The sequence below is a fragment of the Centruroides vittatus genome, unplaced genomic scaffold (genome assembly GCF_030686945.1).
Source record: "Centruroides vittatus isolate TY-2023 unplaced genomic scaffold, ASM3068694v2 contig_426, whole genome shotgun sequence".
Lineage (NCBI taxonomy): Eukaryota > Metazoa > Arthropoda > Arachnida > Scorpiones > Buthidae > Centruroides > Centruroides vittatus.
Window position 1 is genome coordinate 1,066,446 of NW_027122232.1, and position 25,539 is coordinate 1,091,984.

A 25,539-nucleotide genomic window follows, 5' to 3' on the forward strand; every position below is an offset into this window, starting at 1 on the left:
CAGTAGTGAGTCTCCGAGACATAGTTTTGTCTTAAATACGGTTTTACCGTTTTACTTGTTTTTCTTTGTGACATTCTTTAAAATGGATTTTTTGAATTTAAAAATCAATTTATAATTTCAATTAAGAAATCCTTAAAGGTTTGTTTCTTCAAAAGAACATTCTCCAAAAATCTGAATTCTTGTAAAAAAGGTTGACAATAGAAATAGATATGTGCTTTTAGTAGCATAAACTGGGGAACATTTTTGTAACTACTCAGACACTAATTTTTTAAAATTTGTATCTATATTAGTGTTGCAACGAATAGTCTATTCGGGTGTACTATAGATTACTTCCTACGGAATTTCGTGTGTTTGGGTATATATCTGAACTCAGGGGACCGAGACGAGTTCAACGGTACCCTATTTTTGGACCGGAGACGAAAAATAAAAAAGTTATCATACTTTTTTAATGCTCTCATGCAGACGGCACCGTAGTTGCTAGTATTGCCATCTTGTGGTAAAGTCTGCAAACCGTGACGTCGGACTACGGTCATCTCCCGGAGCGTTAAACACGCGATACAAGAGCGGAGAGAGCGACGCGACTTCCGATCATCGCGCGATCGCCATTTCGGTTAATGTTACTTATGGCAGCGAACATGGCGGCCCGACTGTCCTCTCGTATGGGCGCCACCACACGCCGCCATGTGCTAAACTAGTGATCGATTCACGGTAGTTTTTGAACAAAGTAAAAAAAGAGGGGGGAACGTCTACTAAAGGCAATTTTAACGGCAAGCGACGGGACTCCCGATCGCGATAGCGAGGCCGACTTAGCGGAGAGCGACGCGACTCCCTATCATCGCGCGATCGCCGAAAAAAGTATAACTTTTTTATTTTTCGTCTCCGGTCCAAAAGTAGAGTATCGTTGAACTCGTCTCGGTCCCCTGAGTTCAGATATATACCCAAACACACGAAATTCCATAGGGAGTAATCTATAGTATACCCGTATATTCGGCCAGGGGCGTGGCCGAATAGCCGAATATTCGGCTGAACTATTCGGCTTGATTAATGCACGTACGAAAATTGGCGCGCAAACCGCATTATGGCAAGGACCTTGCTCTCTATCGACCCGCTGTCACTACGCTTTGCCAATCGCGTTAATTCTTGACAGTTGTAGCGGACATACGAGCGTCATGGCAGTATGTGATAAGTGATGATATCAAATGTGGATAACAATGAAATGACCTACACGTGTAAATAACGGCAAAAGAACAGAGAAGGACCGCGAAGTGAAAATGTGAAAATAATATGAAATTGAGTTGATAACATAAACGAACAAGTCGAGGCAGCTTATTGGCGCGAAATTCGCGGCCGTCAATGCCAAATAATTGTTCTAATAGAGAGGGCCGGATTAACCAATAGGCCCTAGACATTGCCTAATGGCAAATGTCTAGGGCCCGTAATTCGAGGGGCCCGGCTTCAGTGCAGAATCTTTCTCTGTTTTAAAACGAGTTAAAACTTATTTAAGAAATTCGATAGGACAGGAAAGGCTGTCTTTAACAATGCTTACTAAAGAAAGAGACACTCTCAAACGGCTAGATTGATCAATTTTCTCAAATGAAAATCCAAAAACGAAAAATTTAAATATTTTAAAGGCTGATTAATGGATAAAATTATAGTACAGTTGTCCCTTGATAGTCCGACGTTTTGTAATCCGACATGCTCAGTAGTCCGACGCACCTCCTGTCAAGGTCACCGGTTAATGTTACCTATGGTATCGAACTCGGCGACGGGGAAATTTTTCTACCCTACAATCTAGACGGCAACCGGGATTTTTTTCCCCATCCCTACAATACGCGAGCCGACGGGGAATTTTTCTTTCTACCTTACATTTACACGGCGAAGGGGAGATTATTTCTACCCTATGTTCTACGATAAAAATTCTAAAAAATACAAATTAAAAAAAATAGGATAACTTACTTTGTTTCTGAGCTTTTCCCATTTTTTCACGTTTCCCGGAAACTGAACTAGGCTCTCCGGTACGTGACGATGCTCTTTTCCCCCCTTTCGTTTTAACACTTTTCTCTCTTTTTTTTTCACATTTGGCTTGTGTTTTCTTTTGCTTTTCTGTCTTTCTTGATGACATTAGGTGCGGGAGCAGCCGGAATACTCTCTGGTTCTTTCCAACTAGGTATTTTTCCGTTACCAGGATGTATTCGATCAGTGTATGCCTGCGTTTTTTAGAAACACCCGAGGAAACTGCCGAAATACTCGTCGTGCACTCTAAACCAAGATAGTGCCGTATGAATGTCAAAAAGATTAGCACATGACATATTGCCACATTTCCCTTTGAACGTTCCTTCGATAGCCGAACTATTCCGCCAGCATTTTCGGCAACGCATCACGCATGGTTTCCGGTCGCTGCGATAACTCGATTTGCAAGTTTGGCCACATTTCTGGCAAACTTCCTCGGTGTGTTGGAGGCCCAGTTTTACGGTGAATTTCGGTCCGCCATCAATTCTTTCGTCTAATCCTAATTCGGAAGACTCTGCTTCTATTAACTGATAAAAATGTCGCCCAGTACCCTCTGTCCAAAATTCGTCCGACTCTAAATCGCAACTCGACATGACAAACTTGTGAAATATCTATTCCAAAATTTGCAGAACACGCTTAGCAAATTTGCAGATGAATATAAGCAATTTTAGTTACAGCAATGAGTGGCTGCATCGGTTTAAACAGAGTCATTGCTTATCACAGCAAAAGAAACATAGTAAAACTGCTCAAGTTTACCTGGATGATGTAGGAGAGAAGAACTAGTCAGTCTGTCGACAATAGAGCGGTATGATATGAAAGATGTATATAACATGGATGAAACCAATTTATTTTACCGATCACAACTTGATAAAACGATTGCTCGTGCACCTGTGTAGGCTGAGATTTTACGGTTTTTTTTCTCTTCATATCCCTATTAATGTCCTGCTATTGTCTTATGACAGGATACATTATCAGTCAATCTGAGCAACGTGGAAATACGATTCTTTTCAGCAAATTGCACGGAAATTCTGTAACCAGTTTACTCTGGTACTGGTTGCCAACCTTACCGGAGAAAATTATTGCACAGCCATTGATTCGTCGCACTTACACCCTATATCCGTAAAGTATTAATTAAATTCCCTCACGTCAGAATCTCAAACTTTTTATCTAAGGCTCCTTACAACACATCCCGTTTACAATAAAATTTTCACAACTCCCTTATAATAAATAGATGGTGCAAAACAAAATTCTGAATGGCATAATCTAAAATTTACGTTTTTGCATACAATTTCAACATATCGAACATTAACAAATAGGAATGCGTTACATATTTATTATTTTCTTTTTATACCGCACTTACTTCATATCTATAAACCTTAGTTTCTCCAAACTTTTGCGACCGTCTAAAATTTTTAATAATCTACCCCTTAAGTGCTTGCGATCTCTTAGTTTAAGAAACGCTGTTCTATGTAAAAAAAAAAAAAAAATGTTTTAGACAGTTCACTAGATAGTGAGTAATGTAGTACTTATATTAGTTTCTAATAAAATGTATTTTGTACAAATTTTCTATGAACTGATAAAATGCTCAAATTGATGTACAAAGTATAGCAGTTAGTAGTCTCGAAAAGTATGAAAAAGGTGCGCCTTAAAATCGAAAATATACAGTAGTACTGTATCTAAAGAGTAAGCAGAGATTTCCGAAAATTTAGTTGTCCTCTTGTAGAGAAAAATGACAAAATATCAATGAGAAGGCGATATGTACAGTAACAAAAACGAGGATTACTAATTAAATTTTTCAATAGTTAACAGTTATTTTATCGAAACCGGCACGCACATAGGAATGTCGTTTAGGCAAGGCGTATTTCTGAAACTTTCGTACTGTACAGTACATCGTACGGCCCCTGAAATAAACGTACAAATACGAAAATTATCGTACTATACAGATGGCAACCCTGTACGATGCGCTGGCATAAAAAGTTTTAAATCTTAACTACAGACGCCACCAAATAAAGAAAATTATCGAATGCATCAATGATGAAATCCCTATTGAAATGTCCCCGAAATTTGTACTGCAGATAATTAAAATATCGTGACAAGTGACATCCATAAAAAAATTATCTGATGCATGTCGACTCATTGGATACATTTATCTCCACGAGATAATGTAGTTTGAACTACATTGAATAGGTTGCAACTTGAACACAAACTATATGGTGTATTTTCTCGGACACATGGCAAATTTCATCACTAAGTTTTCTTCAGTTGACGTTCAAGTTGACACTATCAACTGAAGAAAACTTAGTGATGAAATTTGCCATGTGTCCGAGAAAATACACCATATAGTTTGTGTTCAAGTTGCAGAATAAGCACCGGCACGGTTTCATAAACACTACATTGAATAGGTTTTTTTTTTATGAGAGAAAAACAATAAATGTAATATAAACGAAGGAAAAGCGATAGGAATGTCAAGATAATAAGAAAAACTTTGCAATTGTTTTCAATAAACGCCACCCTCACCTTCCCACCACGGACTGAAAACCAATAATGGCAGTTTAAAGGAACTATCACTCTGCTGATGCGTTGGAAACAGGAATTGACAAATATACAGTCAAACCTCGGTTTTCGAACTTAATTCGTTCCTAAAAGTTGTTCGAAAATCGATCTGATCTAAAACCGAAAAAATTCTCTTATAAGAAACAATATAAAATGGATTAAGTGGTTCTCTATCCCCAAAACAAAACTTTTTTTTTTACCTTTTTAGCTGTATTTCACGCATAAAAATTCCTATAGACATATTATATAGATAACATATGAAAAGCAAACTGTTACGTCAACGCCATCTGAACCGAAACTAACATTTCACGCGACCCCGGATATATACACGCTGCTTCAACTCTTTCTTCCTTAGTAACCGTCTCGAGGCCATCTGCTCGCTCCTTAAGCTGCTTTTTACCTTCTCTCTTTCCCTCAATCTCTTTTTCTGTAGAAGCAAGCTTTAGTTCCTCTGCAGCTACATGAAATTCACCATCCTTTCTATGTGATATTAACAAGTCTGGTTTTTCTCTGCTGGAATAGTTAGGCTTGCCAACACCTCTACGTCTTCTTCTGCTGAAAACAAATCTTGCAGTATTGCCTGAAAGTGATTCTCTAACGTTATTAACTTTCTCAGAGGAGATAAAGCTTCTTGAAAGTCTCGTACTTGCGTTATATCTGTTATATCTTGCAAATTTTCACGATTAATTTCTTTGAAAATGAATATAAAGGCAAGTTAGTAATTTCGTCTATACTTATGTCTTAGAAAATGATAGAGAGAAATCTTATTACCACTTCAAATCCATCACTTTCCTCTAGATTCACTTTGATATAAACTTGTTTGCATTTACCATGGTCAATACCTATCTTATCTAATGGGATACGCTTCTCTACTGAATTTTGAGGTTTATATTACATTTACAACAAAAGATTTATCACCTGTGAATTTAAACACAAGTATAATCCCCCTTGTATTTGCTAAAGTAACAAGAGGTTCACCTGGTACTATTCTACTCCTCAGTAGTCTCTGTAGGTTCTACATGATCTTCACTTCCATAGATAAAAACACGCTTCTGCACACTACTACCATCAGAAAGCAACTCACCTAAAATTAATCTTCTTAAATAATTAGTATTTTTACTGTTTGAATCAAATTGTGTAATATTAATTGAATTTTCCTTTAAACCTTCACCATCATCTTCCCTGAATAATTCTATCAACCCCTTAGCTTAGGTGGTACTTCTGATTCCTCTACCAATAATCCACTTGGACTTGGATCTAAACACAGATTTGCAAATATCATCGTTACAGATTTCGCTTTCCGTTCTTCTTCAAAACTAATTAATGGTGCTTTATTGTAACCTCCTCTTTCTGACTGAAGCTTTGCATCTTGAGCTGTATTCTTATGCCCCTTGAGCTCAACACGAAATTCACCACCACCTGAATTAACAACTAAATCTACAAATCCTTTAACGGTGCTTGCTCAGCGTGAATATGTGGTTTATGCTGGTACCTAAAATTCATTGCTAGTGCACCATACACGAACCCATGTATCGGTGCTTCGTAATCACTTAATCTTAACTTCCTATCCGCAACATGTTTTTTGTCTGACTGAAATACTATTTCTGATCTATATACCTCTGATAAGTTTTCAAAAAGATCTTTCACACCTTTAGCACTATCGGATAATTCACTTGCATCCGCCTCTGCACTTTCGGTTTTAAAGGGCCAGTAGAAAATCGATCCAATGCATCACCCAAACTATTTTGTGCTATAGTATCAGCTTTCACCTTTTTGAATTTTGCCTGTTTTGGGTTAAACTTTGGCAAACGACCAAGATTTTTGAGTATTTCTGAGTTTAATTCTCCTTTCCCTACCACCTCCAATGTTTTTAGATTCACTTCTCCATTTTTAATATGGACTATTTCTCCTTCGACTTCGCAGTTATTCAACTCATCAGGAGTTAAAGAGACATTGGGAAGTTTAGATTTAAGTTCATCTATAATCAGGTCCTGCTCGCCTTGAATTTTCTTAACAGTAGCGATAGTCTTAAACACTAATTTTGCCTTTCCATCCTTTTCAATTTTAAAAGCTATCTTTACTGTTTCCGTACGGATTATGTGAAGCTTCGGAAATGGGTCTAGAATTTGTGCAAAAAAGAAAAAGAAAATTGTTTTGTTTTTAAATAGAAACTAATAATTATAATAATTTTATGTTGTAAAAAGAAACCGTCAAACGAGAAAAAAATAGGGAAAACGAAAAATGAATATTTTATGTTTATAAAAGAACATGTTTGTAGAAATTTCCGAGAAAGTCAGACTTCTCAGGTTGAAACAATAGATGAATTTGAGTATTTGGATCGAACATCTTCGATAGGAATCGAATTTTCAGTTAGTGTGGACTCATCCCACGATCTGGGTTCCGATCTCGTTACAATTCGTAACGAGGGGGGACCAATTGGAGAGCGGGGACAGGTCGGCATCGACCTATCGGAATGTTCGCTCTCGGACTCAAAAGAAACTTATAAAAACCGTCAAAAAAGGGATGTTACGTTCTCCCTCAATTATTAGTTCTTAGTTTTGGAGTGCTCCGCTCTTGGATATTGGTTGCTATTCAACAACGAAAAGTTGGACGACGTTTTGGATAGATTTTCGTCATCTCATCCCGGCAGGTATCGTCCAGGTCCCGCCGCCGAAAAATCATTCCTGCTAGTTGTGTTGTGCGCCCCGAGGTCCACGTTCTCCTTCTCATCTTAGCAAGAAGAGAAACCGATCGTCGAATTGACTGAACATTTTTTACGCAGACTGATTCACCTACGGATAGGCCTTGCGCCGAAGAAAAAAAGTAGTTGTAAGCGCCATTTTTTTTATACTTAATAAAAGAGCTGTCTCCGTGAATTTTTCCACGGAGACAGCTCTTTTATTAAGTGCTGACTGCTAGGTCATCGTGACACTTTCTCCCATCTGGCTAACCTCACAATTATCTTTGCAGATGAACCCTTAATACCAATCTCATCCTTTAATTTAATATACGGAAGTGTTAAAACTGACCCAAGAAAGAAATAAGGAAAAAAGCTTATGGTTAACCCTCTTCGTGGTATTCTATTCGATACCCTTTGAAATCCATTCCGAAAATCCTCTCACCATCAATTAACCGATGTACTATCTCACCATATTCTGCTCCTATATTTTCGAGTTTTAAGTTGCAAAGCCTTTTGCTGGGAGAAAAGGCTTCAGATTTTCTTTTTACTCCCATTTTTTCTTCATCTAAGTCTTTCAAACGTTGCTCTATCATCAAATCAAAATTTTAAGTTCATCACTTTCTTCCCGAGTTATCTCTTCATTATTATACCATTGCTTAAAGTGATCATTAAACTCAAAAACTGTTTCTTTGTCTGTTAAGTACCATCTTAAAAGTAGTTCAATTGCTTCTTGTTTACTTCCGTAATTAATAAATTCATCATCACCTTCACTATACATCAGTTCACTGAACATCTCACTAGCTGCACTATGATGAAAAAGAGTCTCTTTCTTCAATTCTTTTATTTCCTCAGCAGATAAACCAAGCCAAGCAAAAAATGTTTAAGCTTCTTCCCGTTGATTTAATTTATTCAAGTTGAAATGAATTTCTTTACCAGACTGAGTAATACATTTTTCTTAAAATCATTTATTTCCTCTTCAGATGAGAAACACCAAGTTAAAAACTTCTCAACTTGTTTCCAGTTACCTCCCTTGAATTTTATTGTACGATCAATCACATAATAACCTTTTTCATCGTAAATATCTTCTACTGAGTAATCCGATATTAATTCTTCACAAACTGAACTTCCAAATTCATAGGCCACCTTTTTCTTTAATTCTCTAACTTCTTCAGAAGAAAGGCAAAAATTAATAAATTCACTCACAAGTTCTAGTTGATCTGCTTCTACTAAGCTTGCGCATTTACCAGTTCCCCGATCATTAGAAACTAACTCTTTCTTAAATGCTTCTTCTTCAGAAGAAAAACACCACCTAATAAACTTATCAACCGCTTTTACATTTTTATCGTATGAAATTAGGTCCACACATGCATCCCTCCCATCCTCAGAGTAAATCATTTCTTTCTTCAGTTTGTCTATTTCTTCCTCAGATAAAAATCTCCATTCTATAAATGACTCAGCCGCATCCCATTTTATCATTTTTTATAAAATCAATGCAGATACGCTTTGCTTCTTTTGTAAAACTTCTTTTGCTTCTCTTAAACTTATCCTCCTCCTCCTTGAATAAAAAACAGTTTAGTACAAACCTATCCAACATTTCCCATTTTTCTTCTTTCATCTGCCCAATACAGACTTTCCTCCACTCTTCAGAAGAGAGAATATTTTTTTTCTCCTTACTGGTTGCACTGGCTAAAATCAGTTTAACATTTTCTCTATCTTCATAAGTGAAATTTTTTAACGTAACTAACTCAAATTAACAACCCTACACCCGCTTTAATTCTATCAGTTATACAAGCTACTTCCTGACTACTATTGTAAAAACATACCTTTTATAACGTTCAGGACTTTGGCACCAAAATTCCCTAAAAAGCTCTCTATAATCGTAGCTTTTCCCTTCGCCATACTTTAAATGTTTCTCCTTTTTAGACTCAATCTTATTGCAAATCCTTAGTAACAGAACAGCGTAATCCTTTTCTGGCAGAAATTCCCACATCAATTTTGCTTTTTCCATAAAGTAATCCTGAACGGCCAGTTTAAAAAATATTCTAGTACTCTGGAACGCCTTTGGTCTCCGAAGGTTTCTCTCTTATCACTTATACTTAGAATTTTTGAAGCAAAATATTAAAGGTACTATTTGTTGATCCTCTCCTATCCTTGATAAAATATAAGATGTCCATATAGTATTCACTTGGTACCCACGATTCCTCACTATCTTTATATCTTTGGTTTCGAAAAACAACCCGATCCTTTTCGATATATGGCCCTGCTTTAACTCTACATCTAACTGCTTCCACTGCAGCATCTACTACAGCATCCTTCTTCCTGCTTAAATTTGTTTTCTCTAAGCAATATTCAACTGCTGCTTTACTTCCACTTCCTATAGCTTTCTCATGCCTATATTGATCTAGTTTTTCCTCCTTTTAGTTTATCTATCTCACCCATTAGATAATAAGACCAAAACTTCACTAGTTCTGGTTGCTTGATCCTTCGAGGTCTCTCATCATCATAAAACTCCTCCTTCGTCATCTGCCTGTATAAAGCAGGAATATGATCTGTAAAACAATAGAGGCAAGCTAACTTATATTTCTGTTTGATGTTTAAGCCGTCGTCCTTTATTAACTCTTCTATTGTTTTTTTTAATTATTACTGATTATCTTCTGTTGTGTAAAAAAAGAATTGTTTAAAAAATTAACAGGTGAAAGACCAAGGAATTGGAAGAATCGCTTCTACAAAGCTTGGCGCCAATCAAAACGCTCAAGAAATAAATGTGAAGCTTCGCGTAAAAATATTCAAAAATGAACTGTTTTGCATAAAACAGAATGAAAGAAACTTTTCCACTGACGAATTTCTTTTGACACAAAAAGAACTCGTTTGTCAGAAGTCAATAGATCATAATAAAAATTTTTGCTAACTGTAGAAACTAATTTTAATATACTTAAAAAGTTAAGTGAAAGTAAATGACTTATAAGGCAATCTTATATCTTCTACTCCTTTAATGCAGAAAAAAAACAATTTTTTTGATTAATTAGAAAAAAATGTATTTATAAAATACTTAAATCTCGAGAATCTAAAAAATTCGGGAAAATGCAATCCCTAGTCGCAATATGCTAGCCAAAAGATTACAGATTTTATACTTACACTCCTCAAAAGTGAAATCGCAACACCACGAATGAATGCGTGTACCCACATGCACATTGCAGGATCGGTAGAAATGAGAGCCATGCAACAGACACCTGTTTATTCAGATGCCTGCTCAAACCACGATGCCCGGTGTGACGCTATGCGAAAAGGACTGGCACGTAGCATTCCCCGGGATACCGCCACACTCGTCATTCCTCCGCACACAGAAGCGGGATTCATCCGTAAACAATACTGTAAGGAACTGAGTCCGAACCTTATTTTTTATTTTATTATTATTTCCGTTTTATTATCTTTTTGTTTGGGGTTTATGTTTATTTAGGACGAAGGTTCCCCACCACTCTCTTGTTAGTAATGAAAAATGAAGAAAAAACAACTCACGGAGAAATAAGCGCCATAGGAAACATCTTGCGCACTTGCGCTGCCCGGCGGAAGTAACAGTCCGCAGAAAAAAAATGGGGGGGAGTCCCCACAATCACTAGTAGGGAAATACTTGATAAACCGTCTTAAACATCCCAGAAAATTATGATAAATATTTTGTAAACGGTTTATAAGCTTTGTCGGAAACTTAAAGCTGCCAGAACAAAGTTAATGTTAGCAACTAAGTATGTAAATAAGAGGAGTAACCCAGCTCAAGTGTGACGTCACCTCACAGTATAAAACCCGTACGTTAACCGAAGAAGGAGAGGTGATTTCCAAATCGAGGCGACTGTGAGAGCGAGGTTAATTCGAAAGCGAAGTATTTTCTGATAGAAGTCCAGATTGATAATTGGACGATCCAAGGTGCTAAAGAGGAGTTCGATTGACGATTTGACGATATCGAAAGGATTGAGGAAATAGTTTCTTCGTATAGTGAGGTGACGGATAGACGTTTAATTAGTAAGAGATTTTGTTCATAGTTGCTAAGTATTTGATTTGTCGAATTTCAAAGGGGAATTACTATTAAGTTAAGCTAAGTTTATTGTCGGGTTGACTTGTTGATTTTCGTTAATAAATTTTGTTTGGAATTATTGATATTTGTACGTAGTACGTTCTAGTTGCTAATTAAATATATTTGAACTTTTGATTTGACTTGATATTTATCGTTGTTATTACTAATTTTTCGGTGCACGCTTAAAAGCCCAGGCCTGGCAAACTAATCTCGAATCCGCGTAAAGTACCCGTTAGGTTAACGGAAGTTTTACCGACCGTAATTATAGTCTGTTTCCTAAGATACTAAAAAAAATAGTACTTTACAATACGAGATGCCATTCAATGGTCCAGTTGCGATGACGACGATGACACCAAGCTGGGCGTGCTGTACTTTCATCATGATACTTTTCATCGTATTTGTATCTTTTTTTTTATTTTGGAAAAAAAGAATAAAATTATGATACTTCTCCTACAGGAAAAGGGAGAGCCAAAAATATAAAATTATATTTTTGGCTCTTTTTTCTGTAGGAAAATGTTTAAAATTTTTTTGTTTGAAATAATCTTTAGGACATCAAATCATCAATCTACCAACATCCCCACCCCTATCACAATTTGTTACAAAATTTCTACACATCCTCTTCCCAGTGCAGATGCCATATTTGAATGATCCCAAATGTAGGCTTTTCAATTACTACACACTGTATATGTAATTTAATGGTCACATACAGTAAGTATTGACGTTTTATGCCAGGAATGGTGAACCTTTTTTGGGTCCGCATGACGAAGTTTTAGACTTCGAATAACAATGTTTTAAAGAAACTAAACAAATATGCTTTAATTACAATAAGTGTAAAAAAGGATAGTTAGGTGATAAACCGAAAGGATGATTGAAGAAGATAGGTGATCAATATAAGTCGAATGATTAGTTACGTGCCAGATGGGGAACCTATGACACGTAAGGAGAAATCATCAGTTTTATGCTGTACTGTACATGTAAATAAATTCGTTTTTATGGAATATCATATAAATACATTAAAAATATAGACAAATTAGCACAAAAAGTATATTGTACTGTACATACTAATTTTTCTGTTATTAATGACGTCACAAAAGTGTATGTAGGCTTCCTTTTATAGATGTTGATATGACGCTATGATGTCCTCTGTGCATCAGTAATTTCCCATTTTGTTGACACTCGACTAGTTTTTCAAAATATCCATAATCCACCCAATTCTGACTCTCTGCCAGCTCTATTTGGAATATACGAGTAACTCTAGGCACTTTCTACACATCGTTGTTTCTACACAAATTTTGTATTTACGTCATTCAAACATTTTTATTGGCGATTGTGATTGTCTTGTTTAAAAAACGTATTCAGACATATGCGTGTTTCATAAAAAGAAAAACCGAAAAACATTAACCGAGAACATGTGGCAGAGTATGCCTGTATATATTTCGAAAAATTTGATTGTATTATGGAACTTTTATGGGGTTTAAAATGTTCGTGGAGTGACTGACTGATAAAAATATTCTAAACTCAGTAAAAATGTTTTTCATTATTCCCTACGACACGAAAGTATATCTTAAAGTGGTTTCTTTCAAATCGGATGGTTCTGAATGAAGCAATACAATGTACTGTACAGTACGACGGTAGGTAAAAACGTCAGTTTCCACTCTGAAAGACTGTTGAGACTTCAGGAATTTTCATTCTATTGTGGTTCTGTCCAAACCCATGTTAGGCACAAATAAAAAGTTTCTTTAGTACCCACAAGATATTCATTTTAAAAGATTTTATTTAATTTTTAAGTGAATTTTAAAACGAGCATTCTCAATCTTAATTACTGTGTTTTACGCAGGTAGGTAAAAACGATTTATTTTGAAAGATGCTCCCTCCAATTCAGTACAGAATATTAATAAAAAGAAGCACACTATAGAAATACCATTTATCTAGATTAACTAAATTACATTATCCCTCGTATAACACGGTGGTTATATTTCGAAAAAGTGCAGTGTTACGCGAATCCGTGCTATACGAAACAGAGGACTAATAAACAGCATACGTTTAGGTTTCAAAAGTTAACAATAATATACTATTGTTATTTTGTTACTAAGAGAAATACGTTTATTAAAGAAATTAATAATCAACGGAATACAGTACTTTTAATTGTGATTTGTCTTGTTTAAAAAATAAAAGTGTGCTTTCTAATTATTATCAGGGAAAAGGAGTTTAAAACGGAATTATTTATAAAGAAAAACATATTAGCAATTAAAAGATTGCCTAGCTCAAGTTTGAATAAAAATGTAGAGGTTACCGAAGGCCGTTTGGGGATTTCTTTAGACTAAGGAGATCGCAATTTTACGTATACGATGTGGAGCTATTTTTGAGCCTTGTTCTCGAACAAAAGTATGCCATAAAATACGGTATATTTCAGTGTGAATGATAAATACCATAATGATTACTGATATCACTTAAATCAAAAATTATTGGTGTCCGAATGCTCGAGTATTTACAAGCGCATATACAGGGCGAGGGTGTTTATGGTGCTGCAGTTCCCCCTTGATAACAAAGCAATCAGTTATGTTACTTTAAAATTAAAATAAATAAGTTTATAATAACGCACATCGCACGACTTTAAGTAACTAAAATGAATAAAAATATATTTCTAAAAATTTTAAAAGATGAAATATAGAAAAAGGGTCTCGCAGCAAAACACCCAATCGACACCCGATTCTGAGGTAAGAAATTAAGATATTAAACAAATAAACGTTATTATTTCTTGTTGCTATCTTACTCTGGGTGCTTTTTTCATACTCTTATCCATACGCATTTCGCCTTCTTTCTTCGGCCTCATCAGTATAGCAGTAGTAGTATATAAAATTTCATGTATGATACTGTACATGAGATTTTATATACTACTACTGCTATACACGAGAGTCGGAAAACCAGCGGAATTTTTCGAGGGTTGGTCCGTCTCATTGTGGGCTTGGCCAAATCTACAACATAGTATAAGCGACAAGTGTAATTTCACTTACAGGCCGGTCCTGTTGATCATGTGGCACTTCGAAACGTCATCCTGAAGCCAGCGCCCCTAGCTTTCAGCAAGGGAAATGCTGATGAGAATACTGAATGTTAGGATAAGTTGCTTCACTTTAATACAAAATTTATTTCTCACTCGAACTGTTGTCTAAAGAATGCAAACATAATTTTAAATAAAACTGTTGTATTTTTACAATTTATTTGGTTAAATTATTGTTTGTAAAATTTAAATTGCAATTTAACAAAAAGTGGTATTCTTAGCTTTTAATTTTGTGGTTTTGTCCCGGGACAAAACCACAAAATAATTAAAACCGGTCGACTGGGCGATGGTCATTTGGGCGATAGCTCAATAACGTACAAAAAATAAAATAAAAATTTTTTTATCGTTTTGTTTATTAAAACCATTTTTTCTGTTGATTTACTTCCCAGTAAATTTAAATAATTCTTTTTTGAAAAACGAATTAAAAGAACGATCTAAACATAAAAAGCTCGCTTATAATTAAGTTTATTGTGTACAATTACAAAATTGTATAGAATTTTTATTAAATTTTTGATACAAAAAGGTGTCGGGTAGTTTAATATTTTCGTCTATATCACATATCAAAATTTGTAGAATCGTTTAAGAAAGTGGTCGGAATATAAATCGTTTTCCAACCATTATTATTTTGTAATTAACATACTTACACACGTTACATGCTGTGTATGTTAGTCATAACGCGTTCTAACTAAAAACGGGTTTTATGTCTTTGAACGGATGTCTTTGTTAAAACCCGTTTTTTCTAGTTAAAACTAATTTTAACTCAAATTTATTTTTGACTAGCAGTAAATTCTAGTTTTAACTAGACAAAACAGGTTTGAACAAAGATTTATATATAGTCTTTATATAGTGTATAGTCTTTATACGCATCCTAACTAAAAACTGGTTGACTGCAACATATAGAGTAATTTGGGGTAAGATGGTAGCAAGGGAAGATGCCAAGCAAGGGAAGATGCCTACTTTTTGATATTTTCAAACGGTGACGTCAGATATTGTCATGTGTTTGTATAATGAATCGTTGGGCCAATATTGAGTGCGGAAACCTGTAGTTGGCTACCGTTTTCTACATCTGTGTAAGTTCGCCGAAATGGGGGGAGTTTTTATTCCCAACCGTCGGGATGGCTAAGGACTATACGCATGTGGGTGGCGGTTTTGAGGAGGCAGAAAAACAAGCGTTTCACATAGAAACCGTTTATTTTAGTCGAAAATGCTTACATAAATTTAGCAATGGTCCTTGAGTTCAGAGCTTTAGGTTGTTTTCGGTTTCGGTCTGGTCCTACGCTGGAGGGGCCCCGTAGAAACGTCGAGTTAAAAGTTCGAAATTCTGAAGAGACAGTGCACCCAAGATGAACGGAAACACCACTATTGGAGGTAAATGAACACAACAGGTAGTCTAGAGGAAGCTCTTCTGTCCTTGACATCGGAGGCTTTATAATTTTCTCGGGATCGAATCATCGCTAATTGGCTAACTCTTCTCCTCCTCGCTTCCCAATTGGTATCCCACCTGTTTCCAGGTGTAAATGGAGCTTCGTTAGGTCGCAGGAAAGGTCGACAAGAGAAGGTTTATCCGACACCGTCTTTTAGACTATGATCGCGTTTAATTGTTGACTATGACACCTACGCTCATTTTGATATTTTTTTTCTTTCTAGTTTCGTTTTGCTTTCTAAACTGCGTCTTAAATTTTTAATATTTTTCTTTCTAAATTTTCTTTACCTAAAATTTTGTTTTTCCCGTTACTCTTTATGAGCGTCGACATCAAAGTCCGGTGTCGCCGACTCGACACTTATAAAAGTTATCATCTTGCGGTTTGTCTTAACAAACTTGTACATATCCCTTTTGGGGGGCTATTTCCGGGCCTCACATCTGAGAATAATAAAAGCAAGATAGGAACGAAGTTTTTGTTGTGAAATGTTTCTAGAATCATTTTAAAACTAAAAGTTAAAATATTAATTGTTTTTCGCAATTTTTAATAAATTCTGTGTGAGTTAAGGTTCTAAAGTTTCCATTGTGAGCTACCGCCGATCCCGATCGGACATGCTAGAACACGTGACTCCACGCATCTTACCCCGACAAATGGGAAAGATGCCACATTTTTCTTGGGGTAACGTGCCTATTTTTTGTTAATTGAATTCCAATATGCCTCTTTTTAATAAATTTTTGTTTTCTCGTTTTATTGCAGGATATGCATAGAAATTATATAAGGACTTCTCAAAAAGGTTTTAGGACTGAAAAAAGCTTTCAGCTAGCTATAGAGCACGTTAGAACAAGCGGAAACTTCATAATACTTATACTGTGCTGTTATACTTACTATGAAGTACTTTGTACTACATATGCAATAAATTAAATTTGGTTAAGATATTTGGAAATTAATTTTATGCAATTATATTTATCTTACCCTAATGGCATTTGGCATCTCACCCGGATACTTGGGGTGAGATGCCTAAAATGCCAGACAGTAAAAATGTCGTCATTGCAAACACAATATACAATTATTTTTCATATACTCCAATGTTTTATTTGAAAAACATGCTCAAGAATATGATATTTTCGTTAGAGGCCTCCAAAACGCAAATTATCACTATAATTTCATAAGCAAAATGTTAGGCATCTTCCCCCGAATCACTATACATAACTATTTATTTTCCCCAAACATATTTATGTAGCTAAAATTAGTTTTAACTAATGTTAAAATTTAAGACTAGTTTTATCTAAAATCAAAACATGTACAGCAGTAAATTAACTAGACAAAATGGGTTTTGTCTAGTTAAAACTAGAATTTACTGCTAGTCAAAAATGAATTTGTGTTAAAACTAGTTTGAACTAGACAAAACGAGTTTTAACAAAGTCCAGTATAAACTAGTTTCAACTAGTTAAACGCGTTCTAACTAAAAACGGGTTTTGACTGTAACATATATACATCAAAACCGTAATATTTTGAATTTATTAATTTGAAGAATTTGTTTTCGAAGAACTGGTTTTATCTGAAGTGTTTTGTTAACCGTTTTTGAGATATGATAATTAACGATACTATATTGTTCCGAAACATTCCCTCTTCCTAACAACTCATAACTCTTAGTTGATAATTTATAACATATACTTCATAAGTCAAACACATTTATACATATTTTACCAATATTAAAAGAAAAAAATCTGCTTGAATCTTGCTCTGAAGCAGTGAAAGTTACAACTCGGAATATGGATGTTGTTTACATTTCATCAATAATCAGAATATACAAAGAACAATTACAGATAATTGGACAGGTTTATAAATGTACGAGCCTCCAAAAAATGTAACAAGTATATACAAACATTTAGAATATTGTTAGTCATAATGAGTTTTCTCAATGAAATTACTTTATGAACAGTTAATTATTAAAATACAAAGCTACTGAATATTCTAAATTTTTTGGAAAGACTGTTTATGTTAGTGTAAGTAGAAGGTGCGACGTATGTAGATATTCACTAGTGAATGTATACATACATCATCTCTCTGTTTATAAATTTCAAACTATAAAAGATGCTTGTACGCAAAAACAGAGGCACAAGATATTTGGATAATATATCGCAAGATACCGGCATCAAAACTGAATGATTTGTTTTCTCTAATATTCTGAAGTAGACCTGGCATGTGTTTGTTTCAAATTCTTCTATAAAAATGCTTTCACTTTTTGAATAAAATCACAAAAATCCCCATATTTTATAACCTCAATATTTATTTCGTCCCATAGTTTATAAAACTAGGAATGTGCAGTTTGGAAACGTTTCTAAACCGTTCTGTCAATTCTAGCGTCTGCTACAAAGTCTCACAAAGTGCGCAGATTAACTTAAAGGACAGAATGTCACCTCATAAGAAACTACTTGTCGCTTACACTATGCCCACAATGTGCCTGAAAAAACCTTCTTACTGTCCACTGGCGGAAAATATAAAAAGAAAAAAAAAATCAAAGATCATCTGTTATTGGAACAAGTCAATTTAATCATATTAAACTTTAATTCTTTCGAATTGATAAAAATTTAAATGTAGTTACAAATCATTTTTTAAATATTTAAGATACTTTTTCAACGTATAAGTGAATCGAAAAAGCAATTCATTCACGAAATTATAATTTGCAACTAGCTTGATTACCACAATCCATCCCCTTTGTACGATTTTAAAGAATACACAGCTGAATATTTTCATCAGATAATAATTTTTAATGCAGTGTTGTTCCAATATCTCAATGTGTATCGTTGAATTCGAACGTTCGATTAGTCGAATAACTGAACACATACTTGTATTTTTAAAAATTAGTTTATTTAAGACCTGTTGGTTATTATAAATTAATGTTTTTGTATAAAATAAAACGCATCACGAATATTTTCTTCTGGGTAAATATCTCGGAATTTACGTAACATCAGTCAATGATCCAAAACAATATTTTATGAATATGCGAATGTGTAGAACATTCCGACTTTAAAGACTCTCGAAAACAGAAAGTAACGCCGTCTTGAAATTCTGTTTCACTGGTGTGTTTCCCATTGCACCAAAATAAAGGGCGATCGCTTCTTTCTATGTCCAGAATTATCTGACACGTTTCTCCCGAATTTAAGAAGAGAGGATCTCCAAAATCGAATCTAGCATTTCCATATTGATCAGTCGATAAACTAGTGGAATGGTAGGCGTAAATGCATCCGGTAGAACGATTAATAACAGTTAATAAGGAATTCACCGATAACTGATAAACTGGATCAAAAGGTTTACATTTCATTACGCGATTGAAATTTTTATCGGAAAGATAGAAATCGATTCCTACAATATAAACGGACCGACCTGTGATAGTGAAGGTAGAAAGCATTCTGGCCTCCGATTTAATTGGGCAGATGCTCTCGTCGCAGGTGAGTATGCAAGAAGATTCCGGGCTACTCTGTAACAACGGTTGATTTCTCAGTTTGTTACATTTATTGAAATAATCGGGTAGTATTACCGATCTGGGTTCTACTAGATGTTCCAGCAAACACAATGATTCTTCTTGTGTTAAGATTCCCGAGGGTACTACTCTGTTGACAAATTCTGCACTAGTCATAGACAAAAAACGAAAACCGGATATAACCGGTTCCAGCGCGGCTCTTTGGTTCTCTAACGAATCGGGAATTTCTTTTCTGTTACATTCGGCCTTTGCCCATAACACCGATGCTTGAAATAGCGAGGATTCCTCAGCTACATTAAGCCATTTACGACCGATTATCCATTGTAACGTTTCTCTATTAATATTTTCAAATGATGCGGATTCGACGACGGATTGCGCGTTTAGAACAATGTATCTGCATGCTCGAAACATCAAAGAATGACAATTTCCCAGTTTGGCTAATTCGTAGAATTGACAGGCGTTTTCGGGAAGTAGATGATCGGATAAATACTTACAGCACATTGTTTTCAACTTGGTAACCATGTATTTTTCGGCTAACCAATAAACTGCGATGGCTTGGTCCGTATCTTGTAAATCCAATTGATCTGTATATATGAAACTGAAAATACAGCGATACTAATGATAACTATAAGATCGTAGAATCGTTCTAATGATAAAGAATGGGAATAAATACCGGATAAATATCTGGAACGAATCCGGATCCGTATCTGGAATTTCCACTTCATTCCCTTGTTGGGGCAGAGCACCATAAAACATAGCAGCGAAAACAGAACTAGACATGGCTAAAATCAGCTTATGAGCAGGAAACGTTTTACAATAATTAGGAGGTCCGACTATTAGAGAAATATCGGAAAAGTCGTGAGAAAGCATTATGTAAGACACTCTTTCCTCAACACTGGATAATACATTCTGCCACATTTTAAAGATTTCAATTTAGAAATTAGCAAGATCACGTACTAAATAAACTTACGTTTTAATAATCGTAGACATTTTAATGATTCAACGGGCACTTGATCATTTGCCAACAGTTGCGCTTACTACAGTAAAAAGTTGACCTTCGCCGTTTAGTATATATTCCTCCCTTTTACATCATTAGTTGGCCGAACTAACGGGATCTGTGCCAAATTATATAACGCTCTTGCTCTAATTTTAAAAGAAACTAATATTTGAATTAATTTTAAAAATAATATATTCATGATATAAATTAATATTTTATGTAAATTATTGCCAGATAAAATGAATTTTTGTTAAAAAATAATAAGTTTTTATAATTAAAGGAGAATTTTTTAAACACTTTTGCTGATATGATTGCTCACCGATTTTCACCATTTAAGATGATGGACTTAAAATATTTAGTTTTATTTTAAAAGATCTTTTTCTTCCCGCCATGTTAGTACTAAGAGAGCCGTTTTAATCACACTTGTCATAAGTTTCAGGTCAGATGATGAGGGAAGGAACCCGACATATCTGGGATAGACTAACCCCGAAAAATTCCTGGGATTTTTCGACCGCCCGGATTCGATACCGGATCCCACAGATTAGTAGGTTGGAGTCTCAAATTAGGCGGCAGAATGACCGAGACAGTTAAAATTTTAAAACCGATGGTTTTGTGGAACCGAATAAAATAGGCGGCGCTTCTCCAGCAGTGCACGAAACAAGAGTGGTGTAGTGTTGTCCGATTTTTGACAAAAACCAATCGGCATTTATTGGCACATACAGATACAGCAAGTAGACGACCACATGAGCTGCACAGAAGTGTACGAGTAGAATCCTAAGAGCCGCCGCAAACTACAGGAAGCGAGAGCTAGCGTACGCTCGGTCGCGTTTCCAAGCCCTGCCTTTTTTCCCATGATGCTCTGGGCCATGTTTGCTAGATAAGCTACTCGGGCACGAAGCGGCCGCAAACTACACAACGTTTGCTCGCGTAACGTAGTCCACATGACGTGAATTGGCTATAGAACAAAGATTTTATTATAACCTACACTTGTAATCAGTCAGTTTTCGTTCCGAACTTTGAAACAGCGTGGGAAAAATATGCCTACTAGTTAAGCCTAACTAGGCTTAAGCCTATTTATAAATAACTATTTACTATTTTAATATACAACGTTTATACCATTTTCTTTTCAATACTGAATGTATTAATCACGTAATTTACGTACATCGATAAAATTCTATTACTACTTTTTCGACGTGTGGCATGTTCATGTAGTCATCCATTTTCCCCTGCTCGCTCTTGCTAGCATAATGCTCTCGTTGTTGAATTCTGTGAACAGCGAGAGTACTCTCGTATCGCTGCTCTAGCAAAGGAAAAACCACGTGAGCAAGAAGAGAGGGGCGGAGCCTTTGACATCATCGGTTGTGCTAGGGCACGTTTGCTAGCATTCTGCTCTCGCAAAGTGCCAGTTTGCGGCGGCTCTAAGGTTCAAAAAACAGCCACAGTTCTGTGGAAGATTTTCTACGGCTGGAACAGCAATGAATGCTATGGAATAATGATCATCCGACTTTCAATAGAAAACCGGAAAAGTGGCCTTATAATTACGTTTATTCACTACGTTGTTGCGAAATAAAATAAAAAATGGCAATTAAATCCAATTGCCATTTTTTTGGTTTGATAATTGCAAACCTCAATAATAGAAAACTTTGAGTTATAGCTACAAAAAAGTTATTTTATCTTAAGCCCTGGTCTCACCATGCGATTTCCAACCGCTCAGGTGACTGCAACCACGACGGCTGTTCCCCGTTAACTAGTAAACCCCCTTCGAAAACCGGCGCGACTGCAACCGCATACTTTGTGTTGTATATTTGTCAACATATCTTGATTATAACATTTGTATTAACTCGGTTTCAGTACATTTAAATGCTATATTTAATATAAATCAAATCTGAATTTATAAAAGTTATTGTTAGATTTATTTTAAAAAGTTCGATTACTTTTAATAATATACAATTGAATAAAATAAATGCTTATATTAAAGAAAAAGTATATCGATTAAAAATGAATTAAATCATTCAAGCTTTCCTCTAAACAACACTTACCCTCAAATATTCACTTTTATAAGACTGATAAATAGCATCCAAAACTTCTGGGATAATGGCTGATATCGAACTATGGGCCACTCTAAATTGTATGCCAAACTACGAAACGTTTCGCCTAAATTATATATGACCATTTTAATCTTAAAGATTATATTTAATTTATATTTTATGCAAACTACAGTATATACAAGTAGGCCTCCTACAACGCGTTTTCGCTCCAACGCGGTTGGAAAAACGCGGAAATTTTCTTACAACGCGGTACTTTTACAACGCGGTTTAGGGTATTTAGAAACGAATTATCTTTCACATAACAGAAAAATCGCAACGAATCACATAAGTGCAGTGGAACTTGATGAAACAAGCTCAGATCTTGAAATAAGGCCAGCCAAACATTCTCGAACAACTATAATAAGTGACGACGAGGTCTGAATTTGTGAGCATAATGTTATGTTTCTTTTTGATTTTGACTTGAAATCATAACTTTTTGTTTTTATATGATGATGAATTTTATTGTCGGAACGCAGTGACGACTAATACTTGACTTCGTGCATTCCTTGTCAACAAAATAACCCTGGAATGGTTTGTCCGATCTTGAAAGTTTCTTGGACGACTCATCATCACTCAAGAATGAACTGATTAAAATTTCAATTTTCAAAAATGATCCGTTTTTGTAGAACTGGAGATAGGGGTTTTCCTTCATTATCGATCATTTTTGAGAGTTGAAATTTTAATCAGTTCATCCTTGAGTGATGGTGAGTCGTCGTAGAAAATTTCATCAAGATCGGACAACTCATTCTAGAGTTATTTTGTTGACAAGAAATGCATGAAGTCAAGTGTTAGTCGCTTCCTGCACGCACGTATAGAAGCGTCATCTAATGGTCGGAAAATATGACAAGCATTAAAACGGTAATTTTGAAAGGTAAATGTTATCGTTAACTGGATACACAACAACAAATATAAAGAATCTTTATAGAATAATAAGTTTAAAAAAGTTTTCTTTTTAAAACGTGGAGCAGCAGTGATCAATATTGATGGCTTTACGATCTATTCTCTCCTTCGTCTTCCTATCGTTAGTACGAAATTTCGATCTCTGAATGGAGAAGCTGCACAGGGATTCCAGATTGAGATGAAGTCGCTCAAATTCATCATCATCGATGAAATGTCAATGATTGGTGCAAGAATGCTTTACATGATCGAGAGAAGATTGAGGGAGATAAACCCCGAGAAAGATGAGCTGTTTGGTAGATTTTTTGTCTATTTGTTTGGTGATTTTCATCAGCTTCCTCCTGTTAAAGATACTCCTCTCTCCTCGAGTGTTTTTTACAATGTAATATCCCAACAAGGTCCCTACCTTGTTACATTACATTCGCATTTGATTCTTTTGAGAAGTTCATTGAACTTAGTAATTCTCATAGACAAAATAGCGCAGATAGTTCCTTCACAGATGTCTTACAACATCTAGCTTCGGGTGATTTCTCTGATACAGATCTGAACACTCTGACGACAAGAAATCGAGCCTATTTATCCAGAGATGAACTTGATCAGTTCCAAACGGCTATATCCAACAAACGAGCAAGTTAAACAAAGCAACGAAGACTACTTGCAGTCAACTGGGTACCCTGTTGCTTATATAGCATCTGAAAAACTCCAGATATTGCCCTACAGAAATATATATGTGGAGTGTTTTCAGATGCATCTGAAAACACTCCACATATTGCCCCACTATTGGCCAAAGATGACTCAGCTCTTGGTCTCTCCAAGTATTTTAATCTCTCAGTTAATGCCAGAATCATGCCGAGAGTCAACTTATGGGTGCAAGGTCTCGTCAATGGTTCACTAGGAACTATACGCTACATTATATATGCTCCTAATGCTTGCCCTGCAACTCTTCCTCTGTTTATTTTAGTGGAATTCATCTATGGTAATCTGTTTCCAATAATCCCCATAATACGCTCTTCGAACGATGGCACTATATTGCGATCTCGTAGATAGTTTCCCCTTACCTTAGCATACTCGATGACTAAACATAAATCACAGGGATTAACTCTTCCAAAAATCAAAACAGACAAGGGAAAAAGAGACAGCGATCGATCGGTCTTACCTATGTTACATTAAATCGAGTGAAAAAAATAAAGTATTTTTAAATAGTTACAATAAAAAACTCACTCAGTATTTTTAAAGAGTTACAATAAAGATAGCTACGAGTCAATCTGTAAGTCCAAGGCCCGTTGTGATATACAGGATTTCGTGAGACGTTGGCATAGCAATTAATTAATGGCTTATTCTGACCTTATATTTGTACCTTTAAATGATCCAATAGAAATCAAATATATTGTTGAGAAAGAATGATTCTTTGTTCCCTCATAATCTAGAAAATAAAGGCGCGAGCAGCTTCGTTCACACTACACGCTGATACAGCGTTACTTAACTAGTTTAAGCTTTTTATGTACATAAATTTAAAAAAATGATTAAAATGTTACACCATAAAAGGCAGCTTCTCTTTTTAGAACTGAATCCCCAGTTTTTAAATTAAGTTGGTGTCTCCTATAACGCGATTTCCCACAACGCGGTATTTTCAAGGAACGTATCTACCGCGTTGTAGGAGGCCTACCTGTATTATTCTTACCGGTGGCTAAATAACGAAGTGTCAACAAAAGACGTTCTTCGGGTGAAATAGAACTTCGAAGATGTGTATCTTCTTTAGCTATTATGGGTGTTATCCTCCTTTAAATACTTTGGAAAGTATTCGCATCCATACGGATATATCCCCTATAACCTTCGGCATCCGAAATCCTTAATTCATTCATCAGCTGGTGAAAGCAAGCTTGTTTAACCCGTTGATTTTCATTTCGCCAAGTTTTAACCCAGCATGAACGTTTTCTCTTATTTTTCTCTTCGTATATTCTCGCCAGCTCTAACAAAATTATCGCGTTTTTTCTTTTATTCATCCCAGAAAAGGAACTGCTTGCCATTTTAATAAGTGGCTAAAATTCCGTAAATAATCTGAAGTGGAACGTAAAATGTCGGTAAACTCACGAAAGTAGTCAAAAACAAGCTACTGTAATTTTATTGGTTTATTGCAGGACCAGGTGTTTCCAAGTTGCAACGCCAGCGAAAATGTGTGACCTAGAAGTTTGATAATGGCGTTTGGAAAGTCAGTGGAATCACGCTCGACATTCCAAACGCCATTCTAGGCTTACAGGAAAGCGGCGCTGAACGTCCGACGTACTG

At 35.6% G+C, this 25,539-nt stretch overlaps 1 protein-coding gene across 1 annotated transcript; it reads right to left on the reverse strand.

Moving 5' to 3' along the window:
• Window positions 1-18,637: 18,637 nt before the first annotated feature.
• LOC136976875 (BTB/POZ domain-containing protein 6-like) lies at window positions 18,638-20,348 on the reverse strand. The gene is made up of 2 exons (XM_067272245.1): window positions 19,946-20,348; window positions 18,638-19,870 (listed from the first exon to the last, which is right to left on the reverse strand). The coding sequence occupies exons 1-2, from the start codon at window positions 20,188-20,190 to the stop codon at window positions 18,760-18,762; spliced, it is 1,356 nt and encodes a 451-aa protein (XP_067128346.1). The 5' UTR covers window positions 20,191-20,348; the 3' UTR covers window positions 18,638-18,759.
• Window positions 20,349-25,539: the final 5,191 nt, after the last annotated feature.